The sequence below is a fragment of the Leucoraja erinacea genome, chromosome 1, assembly GCF_028641065.1.
Source record: "Leucoraja erinacea ecotype New England chromosome 1, Leri_hhj_1, whole genome shotgun sequence".
NCBI classification, from domain to species: Eukaryota; Metazoa; Chordata; class Chondrichthyes; order Rajiformes; family Rajidae; genus Leucoraja; species Leucoraja erinaceus.
This window is the reverse complement of record NC_073377.1, coordinates 9357201-9380656: the sequence shown is the minus strand read 5'-3', so window position 1 is coordinate 9380656 and position 23456 is coordinate 9357201. Positions and strand designations below refer to the sequence as shown.

The 23456-nt window shown below is 44.3% G+C and overlaps 1 protein-coding gene and 1 long non-coding RNA gene across 2 annotated transcripts in view; both read right to left on the bottom strand.

Annotated features, from left to right (window-relative positions):
• The window catches only part of polr1a (RNA polymerase I subunit A), a 154916-nt gene that overhangs the window by 43395 nt on the left and 88065 nt on the right, over nucleotides 1-23456 (bottom strand). Inside the window, 6 exon segments of the mRNA XM_055649274.1 lie at nucleotides 4714-4881; nucleotides 9595-9809; nucleotides 12446-12667; nucleotides 15764-15929; nucleotides 17407-17489; nucleotides 19370-19522. Of these exon segments, the coding sequence (XP_055505249.1) occupies nucleotides 4714-4881; nucleotides 9595-9809; nucleotides 12446-12667; nucleotides 15764-15929; nucleotides 17407-17489; nucleotides 19370-19522 (1007 nt within the window).
• Nucleotides 19737-23405, bottom strand: LOC129706199 (uncharacterized). Its single transcript, XR_008725020.1, has 2 exons — nucleotides 21990-23405; nucleotides 19737-21751 (listed from the first exon to the last, which is right to left on the bottom strand). It is a non-coding gene; the product is annotated as an uncharacterized LOC129706199 (long non-coding RNA).

Below are 23456 nucleotides of genomic sequence, written 5' to 3'. Positions count from 1 at the left end.
GCTGCTGCTCACAGCACACGAGACCCAGGTCCCATTCTGACCTTGGGTCCTGCCTGTGCAGAGTTTACAAGCATTTCCCAAGACCACATGGGTTTCTTCTGGGTACTTCAGTTTCCTCTGACATCACAAAGTAACATTTTTAAATTGGCCTTTGTTCCCTTGTATGTAGGGAGTTTTAGAACTTAGGTGTTCAGCACAGGAATGGTCATAGGCATCGGAGTTTTGGGTGGGGACAAGAAAGGGAGCGGAGTGCCAAGGCTGGAGGGTGGGAGGAGACAGCAGGGGAGCTAGAATTTCACAAGGACAACCTTTCATGGAAAGAGAAAAGGTTTGTTCACACTGCTGCTCGCTGTGGCCATGGAGGAGACCCAGGACAGAGAGTTTGGGAGGGGTTTAGCTGAGCCACCGGGAGGTCAGCTAGGTTTTGGGACCGAGCATTGAAACGATCGAGCAACCTCCATTTCTGCTGACAGGAAAGAATAAAAGGTAAAGACACATCAGCATATACCGAGGGCAGCACAGTGGTGCAGCCAGTAGAGCTGCTGCTCACAGCACACGAGACCCAGGTCCCATTCTGACCTTGGGTCCTGAGGACTAGCCTGTGCAGGGTTTACAAAGAGCATGGAGGAGGGGAACCCCGTTCCCTGAAAGTGAGGACCACATGGGGGATGGAGTCCTTTCTGGGTACTTCAGTCAGTGGGTTTCCTCTGACATCCCAAAGTAACATGGGAGATGGGTCCAGGTGTTAGGTGAAGTGGATGAAGTGGCCTTTGTAAATTGCCCCGTTGTATAACTCCCTTGGAGTGGGTTCCCTCTCGGTCCCCCCCTCGAAAAACTTAGAAGATGCAACATAGAACCCCCTAGTTCAGGGACCCAAGCAATGGGGTGCGACAGAGGTTTACCTGGTCTTTCGTGGTCCGCTGCTCTAGATGTCAGCAGATCTATATCGGTGAGACCAAGCGGAGTGGATGGACCTGTGCCGGTCCGCAATTCTGTGGCTGTCACTAAAAATAAAATAAAAATCTCCTCCATGGCCAAAAGGCCAAATTCCAGCTTCATATTCCGTTTGGGGTCTGCACCCCGGGGGCATTTAATTCTGTGTCCTTGCTACCTATAAGCTCCCCTGCTGTCTCCTCCCAAACCTCCAGCCTTCCGGCTACTCCTGACCCTTGCCCCACCCACCCCCATGTGTCTGAAGAAGGGTTTCGGCCCGAAACGTTGCTTCTTCGCTCCATAGATGCTGCTGCACCCGCTGAGTTTCTCCAGCAGTGGGTGGGAACTAGTATATGGGTAGGTCTTCGTGGACTCAGAAAGTGGATGGACCTGTGCCAATTCTGTATGTCTAAAAATAAAATAAAAATAAAAAGGCCAATCCACTTTAGGTTATAACATTTAATTATGTTACTATAACAAAAACTGACATTGCAAAGTATGTGGCAAGGTTGCACTTCTCTCAGAAGCAGTGGGTGGGTATATGGTAGTCGAAACATACAATTATAACAGTTAAGAAACATTTGGATAGGTGCAGTGATAGGATAGATTTAGAGGGGTACTAGACCAAGGGGGACCCGTCGGGTCCCGTCCCCTCAACGCGCGGTTGCGGGGGGGGGGCTTGCGGCGTCACACACACACTAACCACATCCCTACACACGGGGGGGGGGGGGGGGGGGTGGAGGGGGAGGGAGGGGTGGGAGGAGGAGGGGAGAGGGGGGGGGAGAGGAGGAGAGAGGGAAGGGGGGAGGAGGAGGGGGGGGGGAGGGAGTGGGGGGGGGGGGGGGGTGGGGGTATATGGAACGAGCTGCCGAATGAGGTAGTCGAAGCGTACTATTATAACATTTAAGAAGCATTTGGATAGGTGCAGTGATTGGATAGATTTAGAGGGGTATGGACCACGTGCGGGCAGGTGGGACTAGTGTAGATTGGGTCTGTTGATCGGAGTGGGCAAGTTGGGCCGAAGGGCCTTTTTCCACACTATATACAACCCGATGACTAATCACTGATCGGTGTTCAAACGTGATGTTTCAAGCACAAAACACGTAATGATTTGAATGGTTTATGTGCAGCACTTGCAAGGACATCCTGACGCCCAATTGGCCACCTGCCATAAGAATTAGGTTCAAATTAACTCCAGTGATTAGTACTTTGGTAAGTAAAATATTGTGTATGCACCACTTATGAGAGCATTCCCAAATGCTCTCTGTGCTATTACACACTTGATTATGGGTAGGTAAATGGGCTTGGTACTTGGCTGGTAGATACATTGGCAAGAATGAGCCATGTTCAACATGTCAACAGAATGGATTAAATCATTTATAACATCACACAAACCTTACTCAACTGTCAGTGCTAATTGAGCAATATTTGTTCAACTGGGATTGTTGAGGGACACACAGGTAGGTGTACAACCAAACACAAAGGTGGAGAAAATCAAGAGATGAATAAATCTTGTAAATGCACGCAGTCTCTTCCCCAGAGTAGGGGAATCGAGAACCACAGGACATAGGTTTAAGGTGAGGGGGGGGAAAAGATTTAATAGGAACATGAGGGGTCATTTTTTTTTTTTTACACAAATGGTGGTGGGTGTATGGAATGAGCTGCTGAATGAGGTAGTTGAGGCAGGTACGATCGCAATGTTTAAGAAGCATTTAGACAGGTAATCATGATAGGATAGGTTTAGAGGGATATGGGCCAAACGCAGTTACACTAGTCCCTACAAAGTGGGACTAGTGTAACTGGGACATGTTGGTCAGTGTGGGCAAGTTGGGCCAAAGGGCCTGTTTCCACTCTGTATGACTGACTCTAATTGCCCATCTACTCGTTTAGAAATTACTGCAAGCTAGGGAATAATTATATATATTTTTAAAAGATGAATTCTTATAAGTATGAGCATTTATAGAGAAAAATGAAGACAGCAGTAAACAAACTAGGGGTGATAGCGATACAAGGAACTGCAGATGCTGGTTTACAAAATAAAAGACAAAGTGCTGGAAGAACTCAGCAAGTCAGGCAGTATCTGTGGAGGACATGTGTCAGTGACGTTTCAGGTTGGGACCCTTGTCATTTGATTTCTTCAGTCTGAAGAAATACTGATTCAGAAATGCTGCCAGACCTGCTGAGCTATTCCAGAAGTCTGTATCTTTTGCAGGAATACTAGAGTTGGGCGAATAGGAAAATAAAAAATGAGAAGACATAATAGAAAGGCTATTAGAGAATATGAATAAAAGCACAATTCATGGTGGGCAAATCACCAGATTCTGATGTTACAGAAAAAAACAGCCCAGAAACTGGCCCTCGGCCCACAATCTGTGCACAAACCATCAAACACCCATTTACTTTCCTTCATTTTATTCTCCACACATTCTTATCAAACCCCTAGCAGCAATTTAGTGACAAACTAATTTGTCTTTGAGTTATGGGGAGGAAACCAGAGCTCTTAGAGGAAGCCTGTGTGGTTAGAGGAAGAATATTCAAATTCAATACACTAGCTCAAAATAGTGCCTATGTCTCTGGTGTTGTATGCTATTGGCTCTTTATGAAATGCCCCCACATGTATAAAAAGCTTGCCTGGAGACATCAGTTCTGGACAGATTGGATATTACCCAAAAAGATGACTCATGTTTGTTCTCCACACTACTTTATATTAGGCATGTTCGTATAAATGAGACTTGCCCTTCCAACAGGATGATTGGCATAATGCGATAGAACAATATTTGCTAATCAAAATGTGTGAATTAAGATGACATGGCTATTAAATACAAAGTGTAATAATCAACCACTTAAACCAAATTAGACACAAATGTAATTTTACAAAAGATAACTAATTATCCCCAAAGCAAAACTGACGTTTAAAAGCAAAGTTACAAACAAAACAAAACACAGGAATTACCAATAATACTCTCCGGGTGAAGTAGGACCAAGGGTTGATGGTTTTAAAACTTTTCGCAAGTACCGATTCAGTACAAATAACGAGTATAGTGGATGAAAGGGGCAATTTGGGGAAACTGTATTTATAAATCTTGCGTATAATACAAAGTGTAAAACACTGAAAGGTTTGTGACAAAGCAGTGGTCAGGAGCTATGTTAGGATACAAGACATTAACTCTTTGCCTCTGATAAATTCATACGTTCTAGGAACAGAATTAGGCCATTCAGCCCATCAAGTCTACTGCACCATTCAATCATGGCTGATCTATCTTTCCATCTCAACCCCATTCTCCTGCCTTCACCCCATAACCCGACACCCTTACTAATCAAGAATCTGTCAATGTCTGCCGTAAAAATATCCATGGACTTGGCCTCCACAGCCGTTTGTGGCAATGAATTCCACAGATTCACACCCTCTGACTAAAGAAATTCCATCTCATCGCCTTTCTAAAGTGACATCCTTTTATTCTGAGGCTATGGCCTCTGGTCCCAGACTCTCCCACAAGTGGAGACATCCTCTACACATTCACTCGATCCAGGCCTTTCATTAATCAGTTAGTTTCAACGAGGGCCCCTTCATCCTTTTGAATTCAATTCTCCCCCAATTTAAGTTATTTTTTTAGGGTTTTTTGCACTATTTATTAGATTTAAATATTGCGTTTAAGATATTATTAAAAAGGCAACTTTAAAATTCATGCATGAAGTTTTTTCTTTCAAATTAATCCTTTCTTTTATTTGACCCACAAAAAAAAAAAAAATAGCCGCCCTTCCTTTTGGAATTCCACTTACCTGGGGATTCCAAGAGTCATATTCATTTCTCCTCTGCCAGCAAAATGGAAAGTGTTCAGTGTCATCTGCGTCGAGGGCTCTCCTATACTCTGTGCAGCGAGCAGTCCAACGGCCTCTCCTGGTTCACACAGAGAACGCTGCCACTTCAGGCTCAGGAAGTCCTTCAAACTGAACGAATAGAAAGGTTCCATCAACTTTCCACCTGACTAAATGCAAGCAAATGTTCTCCAGCCTACACTTTAATCTACTGGATCAGAAGTAAGAAGTAAGAAAAAGATTGGGTACATGCACAGGGTCTCTTGCACAGGGTAGGTGAATCGAGGACCAGAAGTGAAGGAGAAAAGATTTAATAGGAATCTGAGGGGTAATGCCCTTGTCCCACTTAGGAAACCTGAACGGAAACCTCTGGAGACTTTGCGCCCCCCCCCCCCACAAGGTTTCCATGCAGTTCCTGGAGGTTTTTGTCAGTTTCCCTACCTGCTTCCACTACCTGCAACCTCCGGCAACCACCTGCAACCTCCAGGAACTGGACGGAAACCTTGGGTGGGGCGCAAAGTCTCCAGAGGTTTCCTTTCAGGATTCCCAAGTGGGACAGGGGCATAACGTTTTCACATAAACGGTGGTGGTTGTATGGAGCAAGCTGCCAGAGGAGGTAGTTGAGGCAGGGACTATCACAACATTTTAAGAAATAGTTATCGACAGGTTCATGGGTAGGATAGGATAGGTTTGGAGGGATGTGGACCAAACACGGGCAGATGGGACTGGTAAAGGTGGGACATGTTGGCCTTTGTGGGCATGTTGGGCCGAAGGGTCTGTTTCCAAACTGTATCACTCTATGACTCTGTATGACTCTATCCAGGAAATCAGGTAGTACAAGGACATATCCAAATGAAAATGTACCGTGCTTCCTCTGGAGGAGAATACACCTTATCCTGTACATCCAACCTATTGGGCACGGTTCAACAACATTGCCTCCACTGGTGCCTGCGAGTGAGTTGGTGTCGGTGGCGTGGGCTGCCGGAGGCCTTACAACAACCAATGGATTACATGGATCAGGCGCCGCAGTGAGGCCCCACAGAGATCGAGCGCGTGAATCGGACGCGGGCTGCAGCAACACAGAGTGGCGGAGCAGCGGTGGAAGACATTGACAGCATCACCAAGCCAGGATCACTCCATCATCACTGATCAAGTGGTGCCGCCAGGACAACGGGCCTTTACAGCCAAGACTTGCTATTTTTGAGAACTTGATCCTTGAAAAATACAAAATGGCGCCGGGAACGTGGCAAAGAAGAAATCTACCAGTTTTACCCTACAATAGTTCTTGTACATACATGATTTTACTATACATGATAGTATGATTTTATCGGGTTGTATGCGTAAACAAAGAATTGCACTGTATCTAGGGACGCATGACAAGTACCGTTGAACTATTGACTAGCGCAGCTGCTGCCTTACTGCTCCAGTGATCCAGGTTCAGTCCAAACCACTGGATGCATTCTGCATGGATTTTGCACACACTCCCCGCAATCCTGTGGGTTTCCCCACTTATCCCAAAGGCATGCTAGGTGATTTGTTACCATAAAGATGAGTGGTGAAATACAGGGAGTTGATGGGAACGTGGCGAGACGATGTTACTAGTAAATATTAGTGGGAGAAGAGGATAGCTGTGACCCAGCATAGATTTGATGGGCCAAATAGACTCTGGCTGTTACCTGCTGGCCCTAATTCCTCTTCTGTACCATTTTCCCAATCTCTGAATACATAGAAAATAGGTGGAGGCCATTCGGCCCTTCGAGCCAGCACCGCCATTCACGGCTGATCATCCACAATCAGTAACCCGTGCCTGCCTTCTCCCCATACGCCTTGATTCTGCTAGCTCCAGGAGCTCTATCTAACTCTCTTTTAAATTCATCCAGTGAAGTGGCCTCCACTGCCCTCTGTGGCAGAGAATTCCACAAATTCACAACTCTCTGGGTGAAAACGTTTTTTCTCATCTCAGTTTTAAATGGCCTCCCCTTTATTCTTAGACTGTGGCCCTGGTTCTGGACTCCCCCAACATTAGTAACATTTTTCCTGCATCTAGCTTGTCCAGTCCTTTTATAAGTTTCTATAAGATTCCCTCTCATCCTTCCAAATTCCAGTGAATACAAGCTCAGTCTTTCCAATCTTTCCTCATATGGCAATCCCGCTATCACGGGGATTAACCTTGTGAACCTACGCTGCACTCCCTCAATATCAAGGATGTCCTTCCTCAAATTTGGAGACCAAAACTGCACACAATACTCCAGATGTGGTCTCACCAGGGTGCTGTGCAATTGCAGAAGGACCAATTGTATAGGAGTATATATTCCAATACTCAAATCCTATTGTTATGAAAGCCAACATGCCATTAGCTTTCTTCATTACCTGCTGTACCTGCAGGTTTACTTTCAGTGACTGATGTACAAGCACACCCAGGTCTCGTTGCACCTCCGCTTTTCCTAATCTGACACTATTCAGATAATAATCTGCCTTCTTGTCTTGCCACCAAAGTGGATATCCTCGCATTTATCCACATTATACTGCATCTGTCATGCATTTGCCCATTCAACAACCCTATCCAAGTCACCATACAGCCTCAAAGCATTCTCATCGCAGTTCCCACTGCCACCCAGCTTTGTGTCATCCGCAAATTTGGAGATGTCACATTTAATTCCCTCATCTAAATCATTAATTTATTTATCTTGTAAATAACTGGGATCCCAGCACCGAGCCTTGTGGCACCACACTAGTCACTGCCTGCCATTCTGAAAAGGATCCGTTAATTCCTTCTCTTTGCTTCCTGTCTGCCAACCAGTTCTCTGTCCATGTCAATACCCTATCCCCAATTTGAGGACAGGGTGGAGGTTAATGGCAGATTTGATTAAATTTACATGTTCTGCACCAATGCAGGAGGCAACAGTGACGTAGTTGTCAATGTAGCAGAGAAATAGTTGGAGATTCCAGTATCTGCATCTGTTGCCTCTCCATTATCTGTCGTCAGCTTAAACGTACCTAATGATCTGCCTCAACCACCCATGAGGCAGAAATTCCAGTGATTCACCACCATCAGAGAGAAACATTATGAATGAAATAATGCATGTATGAATAAATTAATAAATTAATGAAAGAAACTTTATTATACCTTCTAAACTTAGTTTTAAAGAACTGTCCTCATATTTTGCAGCTATGGACCCTTGTTCTTGTTCCTCCCACGTGTGTATGTGCCCTGTCGTCCTCTTATGAGATTGTATGCTTAAATAAGGTCATAGTCATAGCATAATAGAGTTAAACAATGAAAGAAACTTTATTGTGCTTGGTCCAGAAACCTCCACCTTCCTAAACTTCCAGTTTTAAACGAACTGTCCTCCTCAATATTTTGCAGCGATCCATACACCCACTTTACCCCTCGGATACCTATTGAATTTTTTCCCCTTCACCTTGAACCCATGTCCTCTGGTCCTCGATTCCCCTACTCTGGGTAAAAGACGCTGTACATCTACCCGATCTATTCCCACCATTCACCCCACCATATTCACCCCACCATTCTACTAAAGTCAAAGGAATACGCACTTCTCTTGATAGGACTACACTTTACAATATCCACAAGACTTGTTATGGCAGCTGTGCAAAGAGTCTGGGACGGATATGCAGATTTAACTGGTGACCACAATGAAAGCACTAGAACAAAATAGACATAAATTAAAGCCGCACATCTCGTATTGTTAATCATTGACTGCAAAGGTACAAAAATAACCTCGCAACATACTGTAACTATTTAAGGTTGCAGCACTGAAAAAAAGTATGAAAGGTTGAAAGATTGCTCCATCAATGGTGTAAATTTGCAGCTTTGCTAATGCAAAGATACTGCCTGTGTTAGAGTCGCATATGTCACGGCCTCTCTCCACTGCACATCCGTGATAATGTAAAAACAGATTCACTCCTAAATGTTCTTCTATGTTTGGCACGTGATAAGCTGAGTATTGAGCCCAATCCACGCAGTAGTATTTAGGACGTAGTACCACTGATTAATCAAATCAACACCTTTAGGGACAGAAGTTTAGGGGTAACATGAGGGGGAACTTCTTTACTCAAAGGGTGGTAGCTGTGTGGAATGAGCTTCCAGTGAAGGTGGTGGAGGCAGGTTCGATTTTATCATTTAAAAATAAATTGGATAGTTATATGGACGGGAAAGGAATGGAGGGTTATGGTCTGAGTGCAGGTAGATGGGACTAGGGGAGAATAGGTGTTCGGCACGGACTAGAAGGGCCGAGATGGCTTGTTTCCGTGCTGTAATTGTTATGTGGTTATTATATGGTTTAATTTTACTTTTGTCTTTTGCTATAGATTTACCTTCATCTTTCATCCCTGTATTATTTTTTAAACGGATTTTCACCTCCTCCGGCACACCATCAAGGCAGCAATGTGACTGACTTTAGACTTTCAAAGTGCAACGCGTAAACAGGTCCTCTAGCCCCTGCCAACCAGTGATCATGCCATACACCAACACTATCCTACAAAACACTTCAATAGTTCAGAGTCTTTCCTTTGAACATCACCGAGGACACTATCAAGGTGTCCTATTTTAGACCAACATAAACATTACAATTCGGCAGTATAAAAATTCTCATTTACAATTTTTACCAAATCCAATTAAACTACAAACCTGCACATCTTTGGGGCTTGGGAGGAAACCGGAACACCCGAAGAAAACCCATGCGGTCACAGTGAGAACATACAAACTCTGCAGACAGCACTGTGGTCAGGATCGAACTTAGGTGTCTGTGCCGTCCATTGCTTTTCTTATTACTTTTACAAGAGAAGTTTAAAAATACTAGATCAGATAATACGCGTGATAATTACCATTCTGGTGACAGCTCTGACTTGCTGGATTTTCTGGGAGCATTGAATTCCTCTTCATTTAAGTATTTATGCACAATGTCATTAAAGTCTTCTGAAACTGAGCCAAAGTACATATCCGGACGATAAACAGAATTGCAGGGGTCAGGGCAGTGAGCAGCCTTCTTCAAATATTTATTTTTGCTCCTTGCATCCAGCGACTCCCAAAGCTCCTGCAACTGTGTACAATAAGAACAACCTGCGTTAGTGCTGTGGGGACTGGGGAAATTAAGTACGTCTCCAGGGACTCTTGAAACTTTCTACAGATACACCACAGAAAGCACAGCTTGGTTTGCAAACAGCTCTGCCCAAGACTGTAAGAAATTGCAGAGAGTTGCAGATGCAGCCCAGTTCATCACACAGACCAGACGCCCCACCATCGATTCCATCTACCCTTCACGCTGCCTCAGAAGATCAGCAACTTAATCAAAGATTTGTCCCACCCCGGTCATTTCTTCTTCTCCCCGGTACCATCCAGCAGGGGTACAGAAGCATGAAAGCACGCACCACCAGACTCAAGAACAGCTTCTTCCCCTCTGTTGTGAGGCTTTTCAACCGTCCATATGCTAGAATACTATCCGATTCACCTCTATCCCATTGTGGACATTGGACTTTGTCTATTGAGCTGATGCACAACAATGCTGAGAACGATATTCTGCACTCTGTATCTTTCCCTTCGCTCTATCTATTGTATTTAAGTTTGACTTGATTGTTTTGGTGTGTGACATATCTGATCTGTTTAAAAATAGGTAAAATATTCCTATGTGCCAGTTCACTGTGCCAGTTACGGGGGTGCAGTATAGGGCTGGCGGAAGCACATGAGACTGCAAACGATGAAATGTGCAGCTAAAAGGAGAATGTGAAGTGGAAGAACTCAGCAGGTCAGGCAGCATCTGTGGAGGGGAATCTACATTTAACAATTCAGATAGACACCCTTCATCTGGAATAAGAGTAGAGGAGACTGAACCACATGACAATAAGAAACTAAACTAGATGGGAAGAGGGGTGGGGCAAGAATTAGCAAGAGATAGATGGATACAGGTGAAGAGGGGTTGTTTTGCAGATAATGGCTAGGTGGGGGATTGAAGGGTTACATTGAAACATAGAAAATAGATGCAGGAGTAGGCCATTCAGCCCTTCGAGCCTGCACCACCATTCAATATGATCATGGCTGATCATCCAGCTCAGAATCCTGTACCTGCCTTCTCTCCATACCCCCTGATCCCTTTAGCCACAAGGGCCACATCTAACTCCCTCTTAAATCTAGCCAATGAACCGGCCTCAACTACCTTCTGTGGCAGAGAATTGCAGAGATTCACCACTCTCTGTGTGAAAAATGTTTTTCTCATCTCAGTCCTAAAAGATTTCCCCCTTTTCCTTAAACTGTGACCCCTTTTTCTGGACTTCCCCAACATCGGGAACAATCTTCCTGCATCTAGCCTGTCCAACCCCTTAAGAATTTTGTAAGTTTCTATAAGATCCCTCCTCAATCTTCTAAATTCTAGCGAGCACAAGCCGAGTCTATCCAGTCTTTCTTCATATGAAAGTCCTGACATCCCAGGAATCAGTCAGGAATCGGGTTGAAATAGTGACAGATATTGTGAGGCATTACGTTAAGACCAAAAGGCTGAATAAACTTGCATCAAAGCTTGTCCAGCAGCACATCCTTACCACATCAAGACATCCCAGGAATCAGTCTGGAATCGGGTTGAGATAGTGACAGAGATTGAGGCATTACGTTAAGAACAAAAGGCTGAATGAACTTGACTACCATGTATATTTGTTAATTGACAAGCTTGTTCATATGGCCCATAGACAGCAGTGATAGCCTCTCCACCCACCTTCACCCTCTGTGCCGAGTGAGCGAGAATGTGAAACGTATCTAAAGGAAGGACCGCACGGTGGCTCAGCAGTCAGTGCTGTTGCCTCGCAATTTTGGTTCGATCCTCCACCTGGGTGCTGCCTGCGTGAGGTCTGTGTGTTCTCCCTTTGACTGCACGAGTTTCTCTGGCTACCTTCCACATCCATAATGCACATTTGTAGGTTAAGTGGCCACTGAAAGTTAGCAGGGCATGTGAAAGAGAATAAGTTATAATGAGATTAAAAAACTCATGAAGTGTAGGAGCAGAACTTGGTCATTTCGCCCATAAATGTCTATGCAATTCGATCATGGTTGATCTATCTTTCCCTCTTAACCCAATTCTCATGCCTTCTCTCCAAAACCCCTGACATACCATACTAATCAACGGGATAATAGGGATAAAATAAACAGGGACGGGAATCCACCAAGAATGAACATGTGGTGAAGGTATACAAAAATGCTGCAGAAACTCAGCGGGTGAGGCAGCATCTATGGAGCGAAGGAATAGGTGGCATTTCAGGTCGAGACCCTTCATCAGATTGATGGGGGTGGGGTGGGAAGAAGAGGAAGAGGTGGAGACAGTAGGCTGTGGGAGAGCTGAGAAGGGGAGGGGAAGGAGGTAGAAAGCAAGGACTACCTGAAATTGGAGAAGTCAATGTTCATACCGCCTGGGTGTAAACTGCCCAAGCTAAATATGACGTGCTGCTCCACCAATTTGCGGTGGGACTCACTCTGGCCATGGAGGAGGCCCAGGACAGAAAGGTCGGATTCGACGAATGTGGTGAATGTCCTCCTCCTGTGTCATAGTGGTAACCCAGTTGGGAGCAAGGGTTGAGGTTATGGGAGAGCGGCAATACTATCAAACCACAGGCTCTAGCTGGGGTCGACTTGACGGATGAAAAAAAACTGCGGTTCCTTTGGTAAACACAGTCCTTGCGGATGTCACATACTCACTCGCTGGGTTACAGGATCTCTGGTATACAACATCTTTCCTTCTGGAGTCACCTCCTTGATTTCACCCAGCTTTTTCTGTGAAAACAGCAGGAACGCACCGAGACGAGGGGAGGGAACAGAGTGCCTCGACTTCCATTTCTTTACTGCTTTATGGTGCTTGGCTGCAGCCGCACAATCCAATTTACGTAATACCTCTTCCAAGTGCTTCGATTTTTTGATGACCTAAGAAGTAAAACCAATGGAGTTAATATTTTTCCAATCGATTATTTTCCTTATCATTGGAGTTTTCATGTTCATAAGTTATAGGAGCAGAATTAGGCCCTTCGTCCCTTCGAGCCTACTCCGGCATTCAATCATGGCTGATCTATCTTTCCCTCTCAATCCCATTCTCCTGCCTTCCCCAAATCAGACACCCTTAGTGATCAAGAATCTGTCAATCTCCGCCTTAAAAATATCCATTAAGGGCAATGAATTCTACAGATTCAGCACCCTCTGGTAGGTATAAATGACTGAATTACCTAGTGTTGTACACACTATCCACCGTAACTAGTGGAATAAACAGCTTTATATCTTCCTCTTTCCTTCTTATCAAGTATCTCCCCTTCTGTGCACTCCTGTCTTTCCCCTCTCCCTTTCGACTCACCTAGTTCTGTTCCCCTCCTCCACCTGCATATCTTCCATCCTTCTCTGCACCGGCTCCCCTATTTTCACACCCATTCCCTCCCGTTCCCTTCCACTCATTGTCCCCCCCCTTATGGTTCTGCATTTAATTCCCCATCTTCCTTCCATATCAGAATATATGTGGAATTCCCTGCCATAGAGGGCAGTGGAGGCCAAATCACTGGGTGGATTTAAGAGAGAGTTAGAATGAGCTCTAGGGGGTAGTGGAATCAAGAGATATGGGGAGAAGGCAGGCACGGGTTATTGATTGGGGACAATCAGCCATGATCACAATGAATGGCGGCTCGAAGGGCCGAATGGCTTCCTCCTGCACCTATTTTCTATGTTTCTATTCCACATCTCACCCATTTGTCTTCCCCACTTCACCATCCAGCTTCCACCCATCTCTCTCCCTCCTGACCCATCTGTTAATCACCCCTCCTCACCTGAGCCCACCCATCAGTTGCCAGCTTCTACCCCACTCCTTCCCCTCACTTCTTCCACCAGCTTTCTCCCCTCTACTCCATTAGTTTGGACAAAGGTTAAAGGACCTGAAATGTTCTCTGTCCATTTCCATCCACAGATGTTAGGTTCGTCCAGCACTTTGATTTTCACTCAAGATTTCAGCACCTGCAGACTTTTGGGTCTCTAATATTTTCTTGGCTCTTTTGCCTAATCCTGACACACAGAGGTCACTACAGAAGCTCCACTGCTTGATGCCAGCTCCCTCCATGTTGACTAACAATGTGTGGAACCACATCGGGCAATTCTGGACATGACCCAATGGGCCTTTTTTTCCCCCACCTGTTATTGTTGCATGACTCAGTAAATCACGGAACAGTGTCCTTACTGCAGCCTAGGAAAAGTTCTTCTTTAACCATATAACCATATAACAATTACAGCACGGAAACAGGCCATCTCGGCCCTACAAGTCCGTGCCGAACAACTTTTTTCCCTTAGTCCCACCTGCCTGCACTCATACCATAACCCTCCATTCCCTTCTCATCCATATGCCTATCTAATTTATTTTTAAATGATACTAATGAACCTGCCGACACCACTTCCACTGGAAAACACCGAACTCTCTGAGTAAAGAAGTTCCCCCTCATGTTACCCCTAAACTTGTCCAATTCTGAAGTCATGTCCTCTTGTTTGAATCTTCCCTATTCTCAAGGGATTTCCACATCAGTTCAGTCTTTTCTCCATATTTTAAAGACCTCTATCAAGTCCCCCCTTACTTCTGCGCTCCAGAGAATAAAGACCTAACTTATTCAACCTATCTCTGAACTTTTGTTGAAACCCAGGCAACATTCTAGTAAATCTCCTCTGTACTCTCTCTATTTTGTTGACATCCTTCCTATAATTGGGCGACCAAAATTGTACACCATACTCCAGATTTGGTCTCACCAATGCCTTGTACAATTTTAACATTACATCCCATGCATCAACAAAAACTTAGTTGATTTATATTATAAATCAACTAAGTTTTACAACAACATAAGGCCTTGGTTATTCGCACCTGGAATATTATTCAATTTTGCTCACCTCATTAAAAAGAAAAAAAGAGATGAACTTGCCAAAGTGGGATCAGTCAAGATTTACCCAATTAGTTCAGGTTTTGCCATATGGAAAGCTCGCCACTTCGCCAAATCCTCTATTCTTTCGAGTTTATAGGAAAGAGAGGTCGAAACTTGCAATTTCAAGGGATCAGCGGGCTGGATGAAGAGAGGAGTTTTCCCTAATTGGGTCACAATCTTAAAAATAAGGGAGCAGGCCACTTGGGAAAGTGACTCTTCATGCAATGGATGGTGAATTAGAGGGCACAGAGTTCATTCAAACAGACATTGATTCTGGACATTAGGGAATCAAGGGATAAGAGATAAAGCGGGAAAAGAGCAGTCACGATCTTAAAAGATTACAGAGCAGGCAGGTGCATAGAACAAGCTGCCAGAGGAGGTAGTTTAGGCAAGGACTAACCCAACGTTTAAGAAACAGTTAGACAGCTGCATGGATAGGACAGGTTTGGAGGAATATTGACAAAACACAGGCAGGTGGGACCAGTGCAGCTGGGACATGTTGGCCGGCGTGGGCAAGTTGGGCCGAAGGGCCTGTTTCAATGCTGTATCACTCTATGAGCAGGATTGAAGGGACAGGAAACGTATTTCCACTCCCATTACTTATTTTCTTCTGTTCTATGCAATAATATAATGGAATTGGTATTGATATTACTAAAGTATACATAAACCTTTAAAGCAATTTAAAATATTTAAAATAAAAATTGCCTTTAAAATAACGGAGAGTAATTTAGAACGCGAGGGCAACTTTTTCAGACAGAGGATGATGGGTACATGGAATGAGCTGCCAGAGGGGATAGTTGAGGGAGGTACTATAACAACATTTAAAATCACTTGGACAGGTACATTGATAGGAAAGGTTTAGAAGGATATGGGCCAAATGTGTGCAAATGGGACAAGCTTAGGTGGGACGTCTTGGTCGGCATGGACAAGTTGGGCCGAAAGGGCTGTATCCTTCTATGACTCAGCATGATTGGGGGTTCATTTCTGTGTTGATGCTAGAAAGATTTTCTCAATCTTTCCTGAATAATTCTATTCCATAGCAATACATCCCGTAGGCAAAACACGTCAAAGGACAACTTACCTCGTAGTTATCAGTAATGAAAGGAAACTGTTTTGGCTGCAGGAACGGAGTCTTTGGGATATCCAAGCCATCCTCACCATAAAGGAACTGCACCACACTGCCATCACTGTCTCGTACGGTCAGGTCATATTGCACCACCAGCCCCTCCAGATGTTTTATGATGCATCTAAGGTAAAATTCAAATAATCAATATCATGATTTCTTCTTTTAATCACTACTGTCAGAATTAAGGGCCTGTCCCACTTTCACGACTTAATTCAAAAACTCTGCCGAGTTTAAAGGACCTAAAAAAAATCAAAATCGTGGTAATCTATGATCTCCTACGACCTTCCACGACTATGTTCATGAACTCCTACGAGTATGTCTACGAATTCCCACGAATATTTTGATGCCCTCCTTACGAGTAAAAAGTTGCAATTTCTTTCATCCCGACCATTTTTTTTACTCGTGGACATTTTTTATTGGGCTGGAAAAAACGTCCCGATTTACCCGATGCCACGAGTACCTACGGCTAGCATAACGGTCTGCTACAATATGTCTACCAACTCCTACGACATACTGCGGACTCGTTACGAACATTCTGCAAGTTTGAATCAAGGGGAAAACCCGGGAGAATTCATGAATAACTCGTGAAAGTGTGACAGGCCCATTATTTTCTTTTCTTTGTTAGCCACGGTTCAGTTTGACACAGTCAAGGGGTTCAAATGACACCCCAGACCTATGATCTCGGCTTAGACTCCACAATGGGGCATAACTGCTGCATTATTGGATGCGGCATCTTTCAAATAGGAGAATAAACTTAGGCTGTATTATCTCTTTCACTTGGATTTATTGGTTACACGGCACAGATATGCAGGTGTGGTTGGGGAAAGCAGAATAATTCTTTGCAATTCGCTGCCAAAGTTTGGTTTCATTGAGTTCATAGAACTGAATTTCAGAAATCAAGTACAAAGCATTATTGTGACTACATCGGGTAGCAACACATTTCGATCACAAGGAGGTTAGTGATGGCCGAGCTAATTTTTATCTCCTCACCTTGGAACATATTATGTGCTTATTAACACAATGCTGTTTGTGAGATCTTATTCCATGCAATTGGCTACCAAACCTCCTACATTATAATAGTCCCTGGATATTAAGTAAATCAAGGGATAGAGGAAAATGAAGAGGTAAATGGTTAACAATCTAAATGAACAGTGGAGCAAGCTTGAAGAACAAGATGTCCTATTCCTACTCTCATTACCCATGTTCTCTTCTCTTGCTCAAGCCATTTAATATTTTTCACATTGGGGTTAATACCCAAATGTATTTCTGTTCCCTGTGGTATTTGAGCTTTCAGAACTTTCCTGGTAGCTCATTTTCTTTATTTGAGATTAGTCTTGTTGCTGGTACTCAGGTACTTTAGATAGGATGTCAGGTCATGAATAACATTATATGACCACAAATCTTCTATATCCTACCTTTTCATGTGACCTTTGCTCATCACCTCAGCCTAAATGTGTTGCAAAACACTGAAAATTCATAAAGAATGTCCAAGCATGCCCAAGAAGGTCCTTATTTGATCTCCACACATATCTTTTCACTGTACCTCGGTACACATGACAATGAACTAAACTGAACTGAATATTTAGATAGTTTCTTACCTTTGAAGGTACCCAGAACGACTGGTTTTTACAGCCGTGTCCACCAGACCTTCCCTGCCAGCCATGCAGTGAAAGAAAAATTCCTGCAGCATGAGAGAATGGCATTTGGACATGAAGATTTACATAACTTCAAAACAACTTGCACTGAGATCACACTGAACTCAAACAGGCAGAGGACATTTTATCAGAAACAAATCACAGGAATAGGTAGGGTACATACTCAGTCTTTTACCCCAAGTAGAGGGATCTAGAACCATAGGAAACAGTTTTAAGGTGAGAGGGGAAAGATTTAACGGGAACCTGAGGGGTAACTTTTTTTTTTTAAAAACACGCATGGGTGGTAGGTATATGGAACACAGAAAGAGCCAGGTACTATCACAATGTTTTAAAAACATTTGGACAGGTACACGGATAACATAGGCTAGAGGGATATGTGCCACACGCAGGCAGGTGGCACTAGTGTAGATGGGGTGTGTTGGTCGGCGTGGGCAAGTTAAGCCGAAGGGCCTGTTCCCACGCTATATTACTCCATGACTATGACTCTACTATACAGAGTCTCAGCCCACCCACCACTTGAAGCAATCTTCTATAAGGAAAAGCAAAAACCTTGTAAATACACAAGAGGACAAGGAAAGGATGTTCTGTGCAAGGTTCCTGAAAAAAAACATTTGTTCCATTCTCCAGACATTGCCTGACCTTCTAAGCATTTCCAGCATTTTGTTGTCAGATTACATGGTGCAACAAGCTGCGGTACCACAAGCTCGCTCCTATTCCTATCTCAAGTGCCAACATGCCAACATGTTATATGGTTGATGTTATATGGTTGATCCATTTCATATTTCCAGCATCTGCAAAATTTGGCTATTGTCCTAATTATTCAGAAACTCCTAAACTTCTAAAAAAAACATTATTTTATGTCTTCAGCAATAACTCCTTCTCAAATATTATTTGTTTGCCGCTGCTAAAGGATTATCTGGTCATTATCGGACTGTTCTTTGCCAAAAGAAAAAAAAATAAAAAATTAGCTGGAGGACCGCAGCAGATCAAGCAACATCTATGGGGAGGGGGCAGGGCGTTGGAATTGTCAAGGTTTTGGATCGAGCAAAGCGTGCAATCCATTGAGCCTCCACCGACAACAGCTAACTCTGGGAAAGTACCTTGCATCCCGACTGCAAATATGATCTACGAAAACGACATAACTTGTGGCTCTAATGTACAGGCAATGTACAAAAATAATTTCACAGTACGTCTGTACGTGATAACAAAGAACTATTGACCGCGTGGGCAATAGACAATAGACAATAGGTGCAGGAGTAGGCCATTTGGCCTTTCGAGCCAGCACCGCCATTCAATGTGATCATGGCTGATCATCCCCAATCAGTACCCCGTTCCTGCCTTCCCCCCATATCCCCTGACTCCGCTATTTTTAAGAGCCCTATCTAGCTCTCTCTTGAAAGCATCCAGAGAACCGGCCTCTACCGCCCTCTGAGGCAGAGAATTCCACAGACTCACCACTCTGTGAGAAAAGTGTTTCCTCGTCTCGGTTCAAAATGGCTTACTTCTTATTCTTAAACTGTGGCCCCTGGTTCTGGACCCCCCCAACATCGGGAACATGTTTCCTGCCTCTAGTGTGCCCAAACTCTTAACAATCTTTCATGTTTCAATGAGATCCCCTCTCATCCTTCTAAACTCCAGAGTGTACAAGCCCAGCTGCTCCATTCTCTCAGCATATGACAGTCCCGCCATCCGGGGAATTAACCTTGTAAACCTACGCTGCACTCCCTCAATCGCAAGAATGTCCTTCCTCAAATTAGGCACTTGGACCAAACATTAGAACTATGGAGGATATAACTGTATAATTAGCTTTAATCAGGCATAAAGTGGACTTGTACTATCACGGCCTCTGTAACATCAGCAGCAGCAGCAGGAGAGTTACCAAGAACCATCATAAAGTTTCCTTTACCGGAGGGCTGATACCAGTAAGAAAGCGGCCAGTTACAAAACCGCCAGAACGTGGAGTGAAGTCGTAAGGTTGGAAACAGGGCAACGATTTTCCAGAGGGCATCAATGGAGGTCGCCGTCCTTCCAGCTCAATCTGTCCAAGAAGACACGAAATCTGAAAACGGAAATAAAAGTGTCACTTACCCACAGACAGAAGCAGTTATAATTGTTTTTGTTCTAGGGGTACAGCGTGGAAACAGGCCCCAAGGCCACCCAGTCCACACTGACCAGCCATCACCCGTTCACTAGTTCTATCCTACACTCAAGGGACAATTTTACAGAAGCCAATTAACCTACAAACCTGGGTGTATTTGGAATGTGGGAGGATACTGGAGCACCTGAAGAAAACCTACACGGTCACAGAGAGAACATACAAACTCCGTACAGATAGCACCCATAGTCAGGATCGAACCCAGTTATCTGGCAGTGTAAGGTAGCAGCTCTACTGCTGCCCCGCCGAGCTGTCCTTATCTTAATGAGCACAATTTAAAACTATTCACACTATTTCAGCCACAAGGTTTTCAGGCAAAATTAATACCATGGGAACTCAGTGAACATATGAGGAAGCACCTTCCAGGATTTTAATCTGACTCAGAATCTCAAGATTATGCCTATTTCTCACTTCCAACAATTGATTGTTTGCAGCACGACAAATTACTTGGGTGAAAACATATTTATCTCTTGTCATAGTTTCACCAAGAACCATGGGCGATGAAGAGACCATGGATGTCTTCCTCCCTCCCCACCCAAGTCGTACCACCTTCAAAGTTGTCTCGTTGAGTTTCATTCTGTACTCGTTCTCGCCTAGCTAACAATGGCCTGGTTCCTTTATCATCATTACCTTTTTGTATTTCTTTCATTCATTTATTTTAGACCTTTCCACATCACCTTTTGTATCTATCGTTTCCCTTTCTCCAGATTCTCAGTCTGAAGAAGGGTCTCGACCTGAAATGTGACCTATTCTTTTTCTCCAGAGTTGAATCTTGTATTCAGCATTGTTGCCAATAATGTGTCCACCTGACCTATTCAACACTTAAAGCAGTTTTCTGTAAATTCACTTTGTACTTTGCCACTGAGTTACTCCAGCTTTTTGTGTCCATCATCCTCATAGGTGAACTGGTCTCTGATTCCCATGGCTGTGCGTTGAAATGTGGAGGACAAGAGTGAACTGGAGGAGACAAGCTGGCATACCTGACATTTCTGATTGCTGCTTGAGTTGCTGCCTCACAGCGCCAGAGACCTGGGTTTGATCCTGAACTCGGCCACTGTCTGTGTGGAGTTTGCACATTCTCCCTCTGAACCTTCTGAATGTTGTAGTCGGCAGGGCAGTACTCTGCATATCGCCAACTTGGACATTTTTATCAAGCCAATTAACCTACAAACCTGTATGTCTTTGGAGTGTGGGAGGAAACCGAAGATCTCGGCGAAAACCCATGCAGATCACGGGGAGAACGTACAAATTCCCTATAGACAGCGCCCGTAGTCGGGATCGAACCCGGGTCTCTGACGCTGCATTTTGCTGTAAGGCAGCAACTCTACCGCTGTGCCACCGTGACATCTCCCTGTGGCTCTGTGGGTTTTCTCCAGGTGCTTCAGTTTCCTCCCACATCCCAAAGATGTGCAGGTTTGTAAGTTAATTGGTTCTGTAAATTACCCCGAGTGTGCAGGGAGTGGAAGCGAAAGTGGGATAACATAGAACTAGTGTAAATGGGTGATCAAAGGTCAGTGTGGGGTCGTTGGGCAGAAGGGCCCGTTTCCATGCCCCGTAAATCAATCAATTTAATAAATTAAACCTGACCTCTCAGCCTGCTCTTGTATTCCGCATTGAATCTATGGCAGAACATAGATCTCCAGAGTCAAGGCACCAAATAATCCCAGTCACTCAAATGGAGTTACTTCACAGAGAGTCATACTCACACAGTGTAGAAACAGGCCTTTCGGCCCAACTTTCAGCCCACGCCTCTCAGGTCCCTATCTTTCCCCTCGCCTTAAACCTATGTCCTATCCTTTTTGATTCCCATTCCCTGGGTAAAATATTCAGTTCATTCACCCTATCAATTCCCTTCATGATTTTACACACTTCTATAAGATGACCTTTTAGCTTCCTCCTTGCCCAATCTCTCCCTATAGCCAAGGCCTCGAGTCTTGGCAACATCCTTGTAAATCTTTTCTGCACCCTTTCCAGCCTAATGACTGAACACAACGCTCCAAATGTGGCCACACCAATGTCTGCTGTAACAACTGTAACATGTATTGTCACAAGAACAGCTGTAACATAACGCCCCAACTTCAATACCCTGACTGATGAAGGCCAATGCACCAAAAGCCTTCTTTAACTCCCTACCTTTACTCAGAGAGTGGTAGCTGTGTGGAATGAGCTTCCAGTGAAGGTGGTGGAGGCAGGTTCGTTTTTATCATTTAAAAATAAATTGGATAGTTATATGGATGGGAAGGGAATGGAGGGTTATGGTCTGAGCGCAGGTATATGGGAGTAGGGGAGATTATGTGTTCAGCACGGACTAGAAGGGTCGATATGGCCTGTTTCCGTGCTGTAATTGTTATATGGTTTGTTATATGGTTACCTATGTGTAACAAAATGTTCAGGAAACTGTGCACCTGTACTGCTAGACCCCAATGCTCTACAACCCCCCCCCCCCACCGGGGCCTTACCAATCTCCCTTCCATCGACCATCCACACTTCACACTGCCGCGGCAAGACCACCAGCATAATCAACAATCAGTCGCACACACGCACTCTTCTCCCCTATCCCTTCAGGCAAGAGGTTTGGAGGTGTGAAAACGGATACCTCCAGATCCTGGGACATTTTCTTCCCAGCTTTTATCAGGCGACTGAACCATCCTAATACCAACTGGTGTGTGGTCCTGAACTACCATTGACCTCACTGGAGACTTTTGAACTATCTTTAATCAGACTTTACTGGACTTTATCTTGCACTAAACTTTATCCTGTATCTGTCCATTGTGGACGGCTTGATTGTAATCATGTATAGTCTTTTCGCTGACTCGACAGCACGCAAAAAAAACGCTTTTCACTGTACCTCAGTGACAATAAACAAAACAAAACTATTCACTGAAGGTCCTGCACTGGTTTGAGCTGGGCTTCCAGATCCTTGTTTAAAATAACTGTTTTCTAAGTTTCCCATCAAAGTAAATATTCTAATTAGGTTAACCTCAAGAGCTCTCAGACTTTTCTTTCGCATTGGTTCAGCAGCTGAGCTACTACATTATAGGTTCAGTAACTTAGATTCGATTCCGAATCCTTGTGGTTGTGTGGGCTCCTTATGGCTGCTCTGGTTTCCTCCCACAAACACGTGTAGTTCAGTGAATTAACTGTAAACAGTCACCAGTCCGAAGATGAGTTGAGCAATCTGAAGATAGTCGATAGGAGCATGGGGAAAATAAAATGGAATTGATTGTGAAGTGCGGACTTGGTGGACTTAAGGGCCCATTTCCATGCTTTATACTGGAGAGATGGTACAAATGGAGACATAAAAGACTACAGATTTTGGACTGTAAAAAAAATCAAAAAAAAAATCAACCTGCTGGAAGAATTCAGATCAGGCAGCATCTAAGGAGGCAGAGGGATAGTCTGCGTTTTTTGTCGAGACCCTGTATCAGAGACTGATTACATGCCATTTCAACTACTCTTCTTAGAAAGCTCCGATCTTCTTCACTCCAGAGCGAAGTCCAACACAAACTGGAAGAATGACACCTCATATTCTGCCCGTGTAGGCTACAATCCAATAGTACGAACATTGAATTTTATATTTTCAGGTGACCCCCCCACCTCATATGTTCTTTTCTCTCCTTCTGAATCACCTCTGGTCTTCCCGTTTTAGTTCCTTTGCCAGACCACCCATCTGCCATATATTTTTCTTGTCTGCTTCCTCCTCTTCCTGTGTCTCCAAACTCCAACCTTTCCACTACCCTACCTGGCTGCAAATGCCCATCAACCTTCACCCCACCTCGGCCCACCTATTACCAACCAGCCCCCCATCACACCCCCTTCCCCTCTCCTCTTTATACCA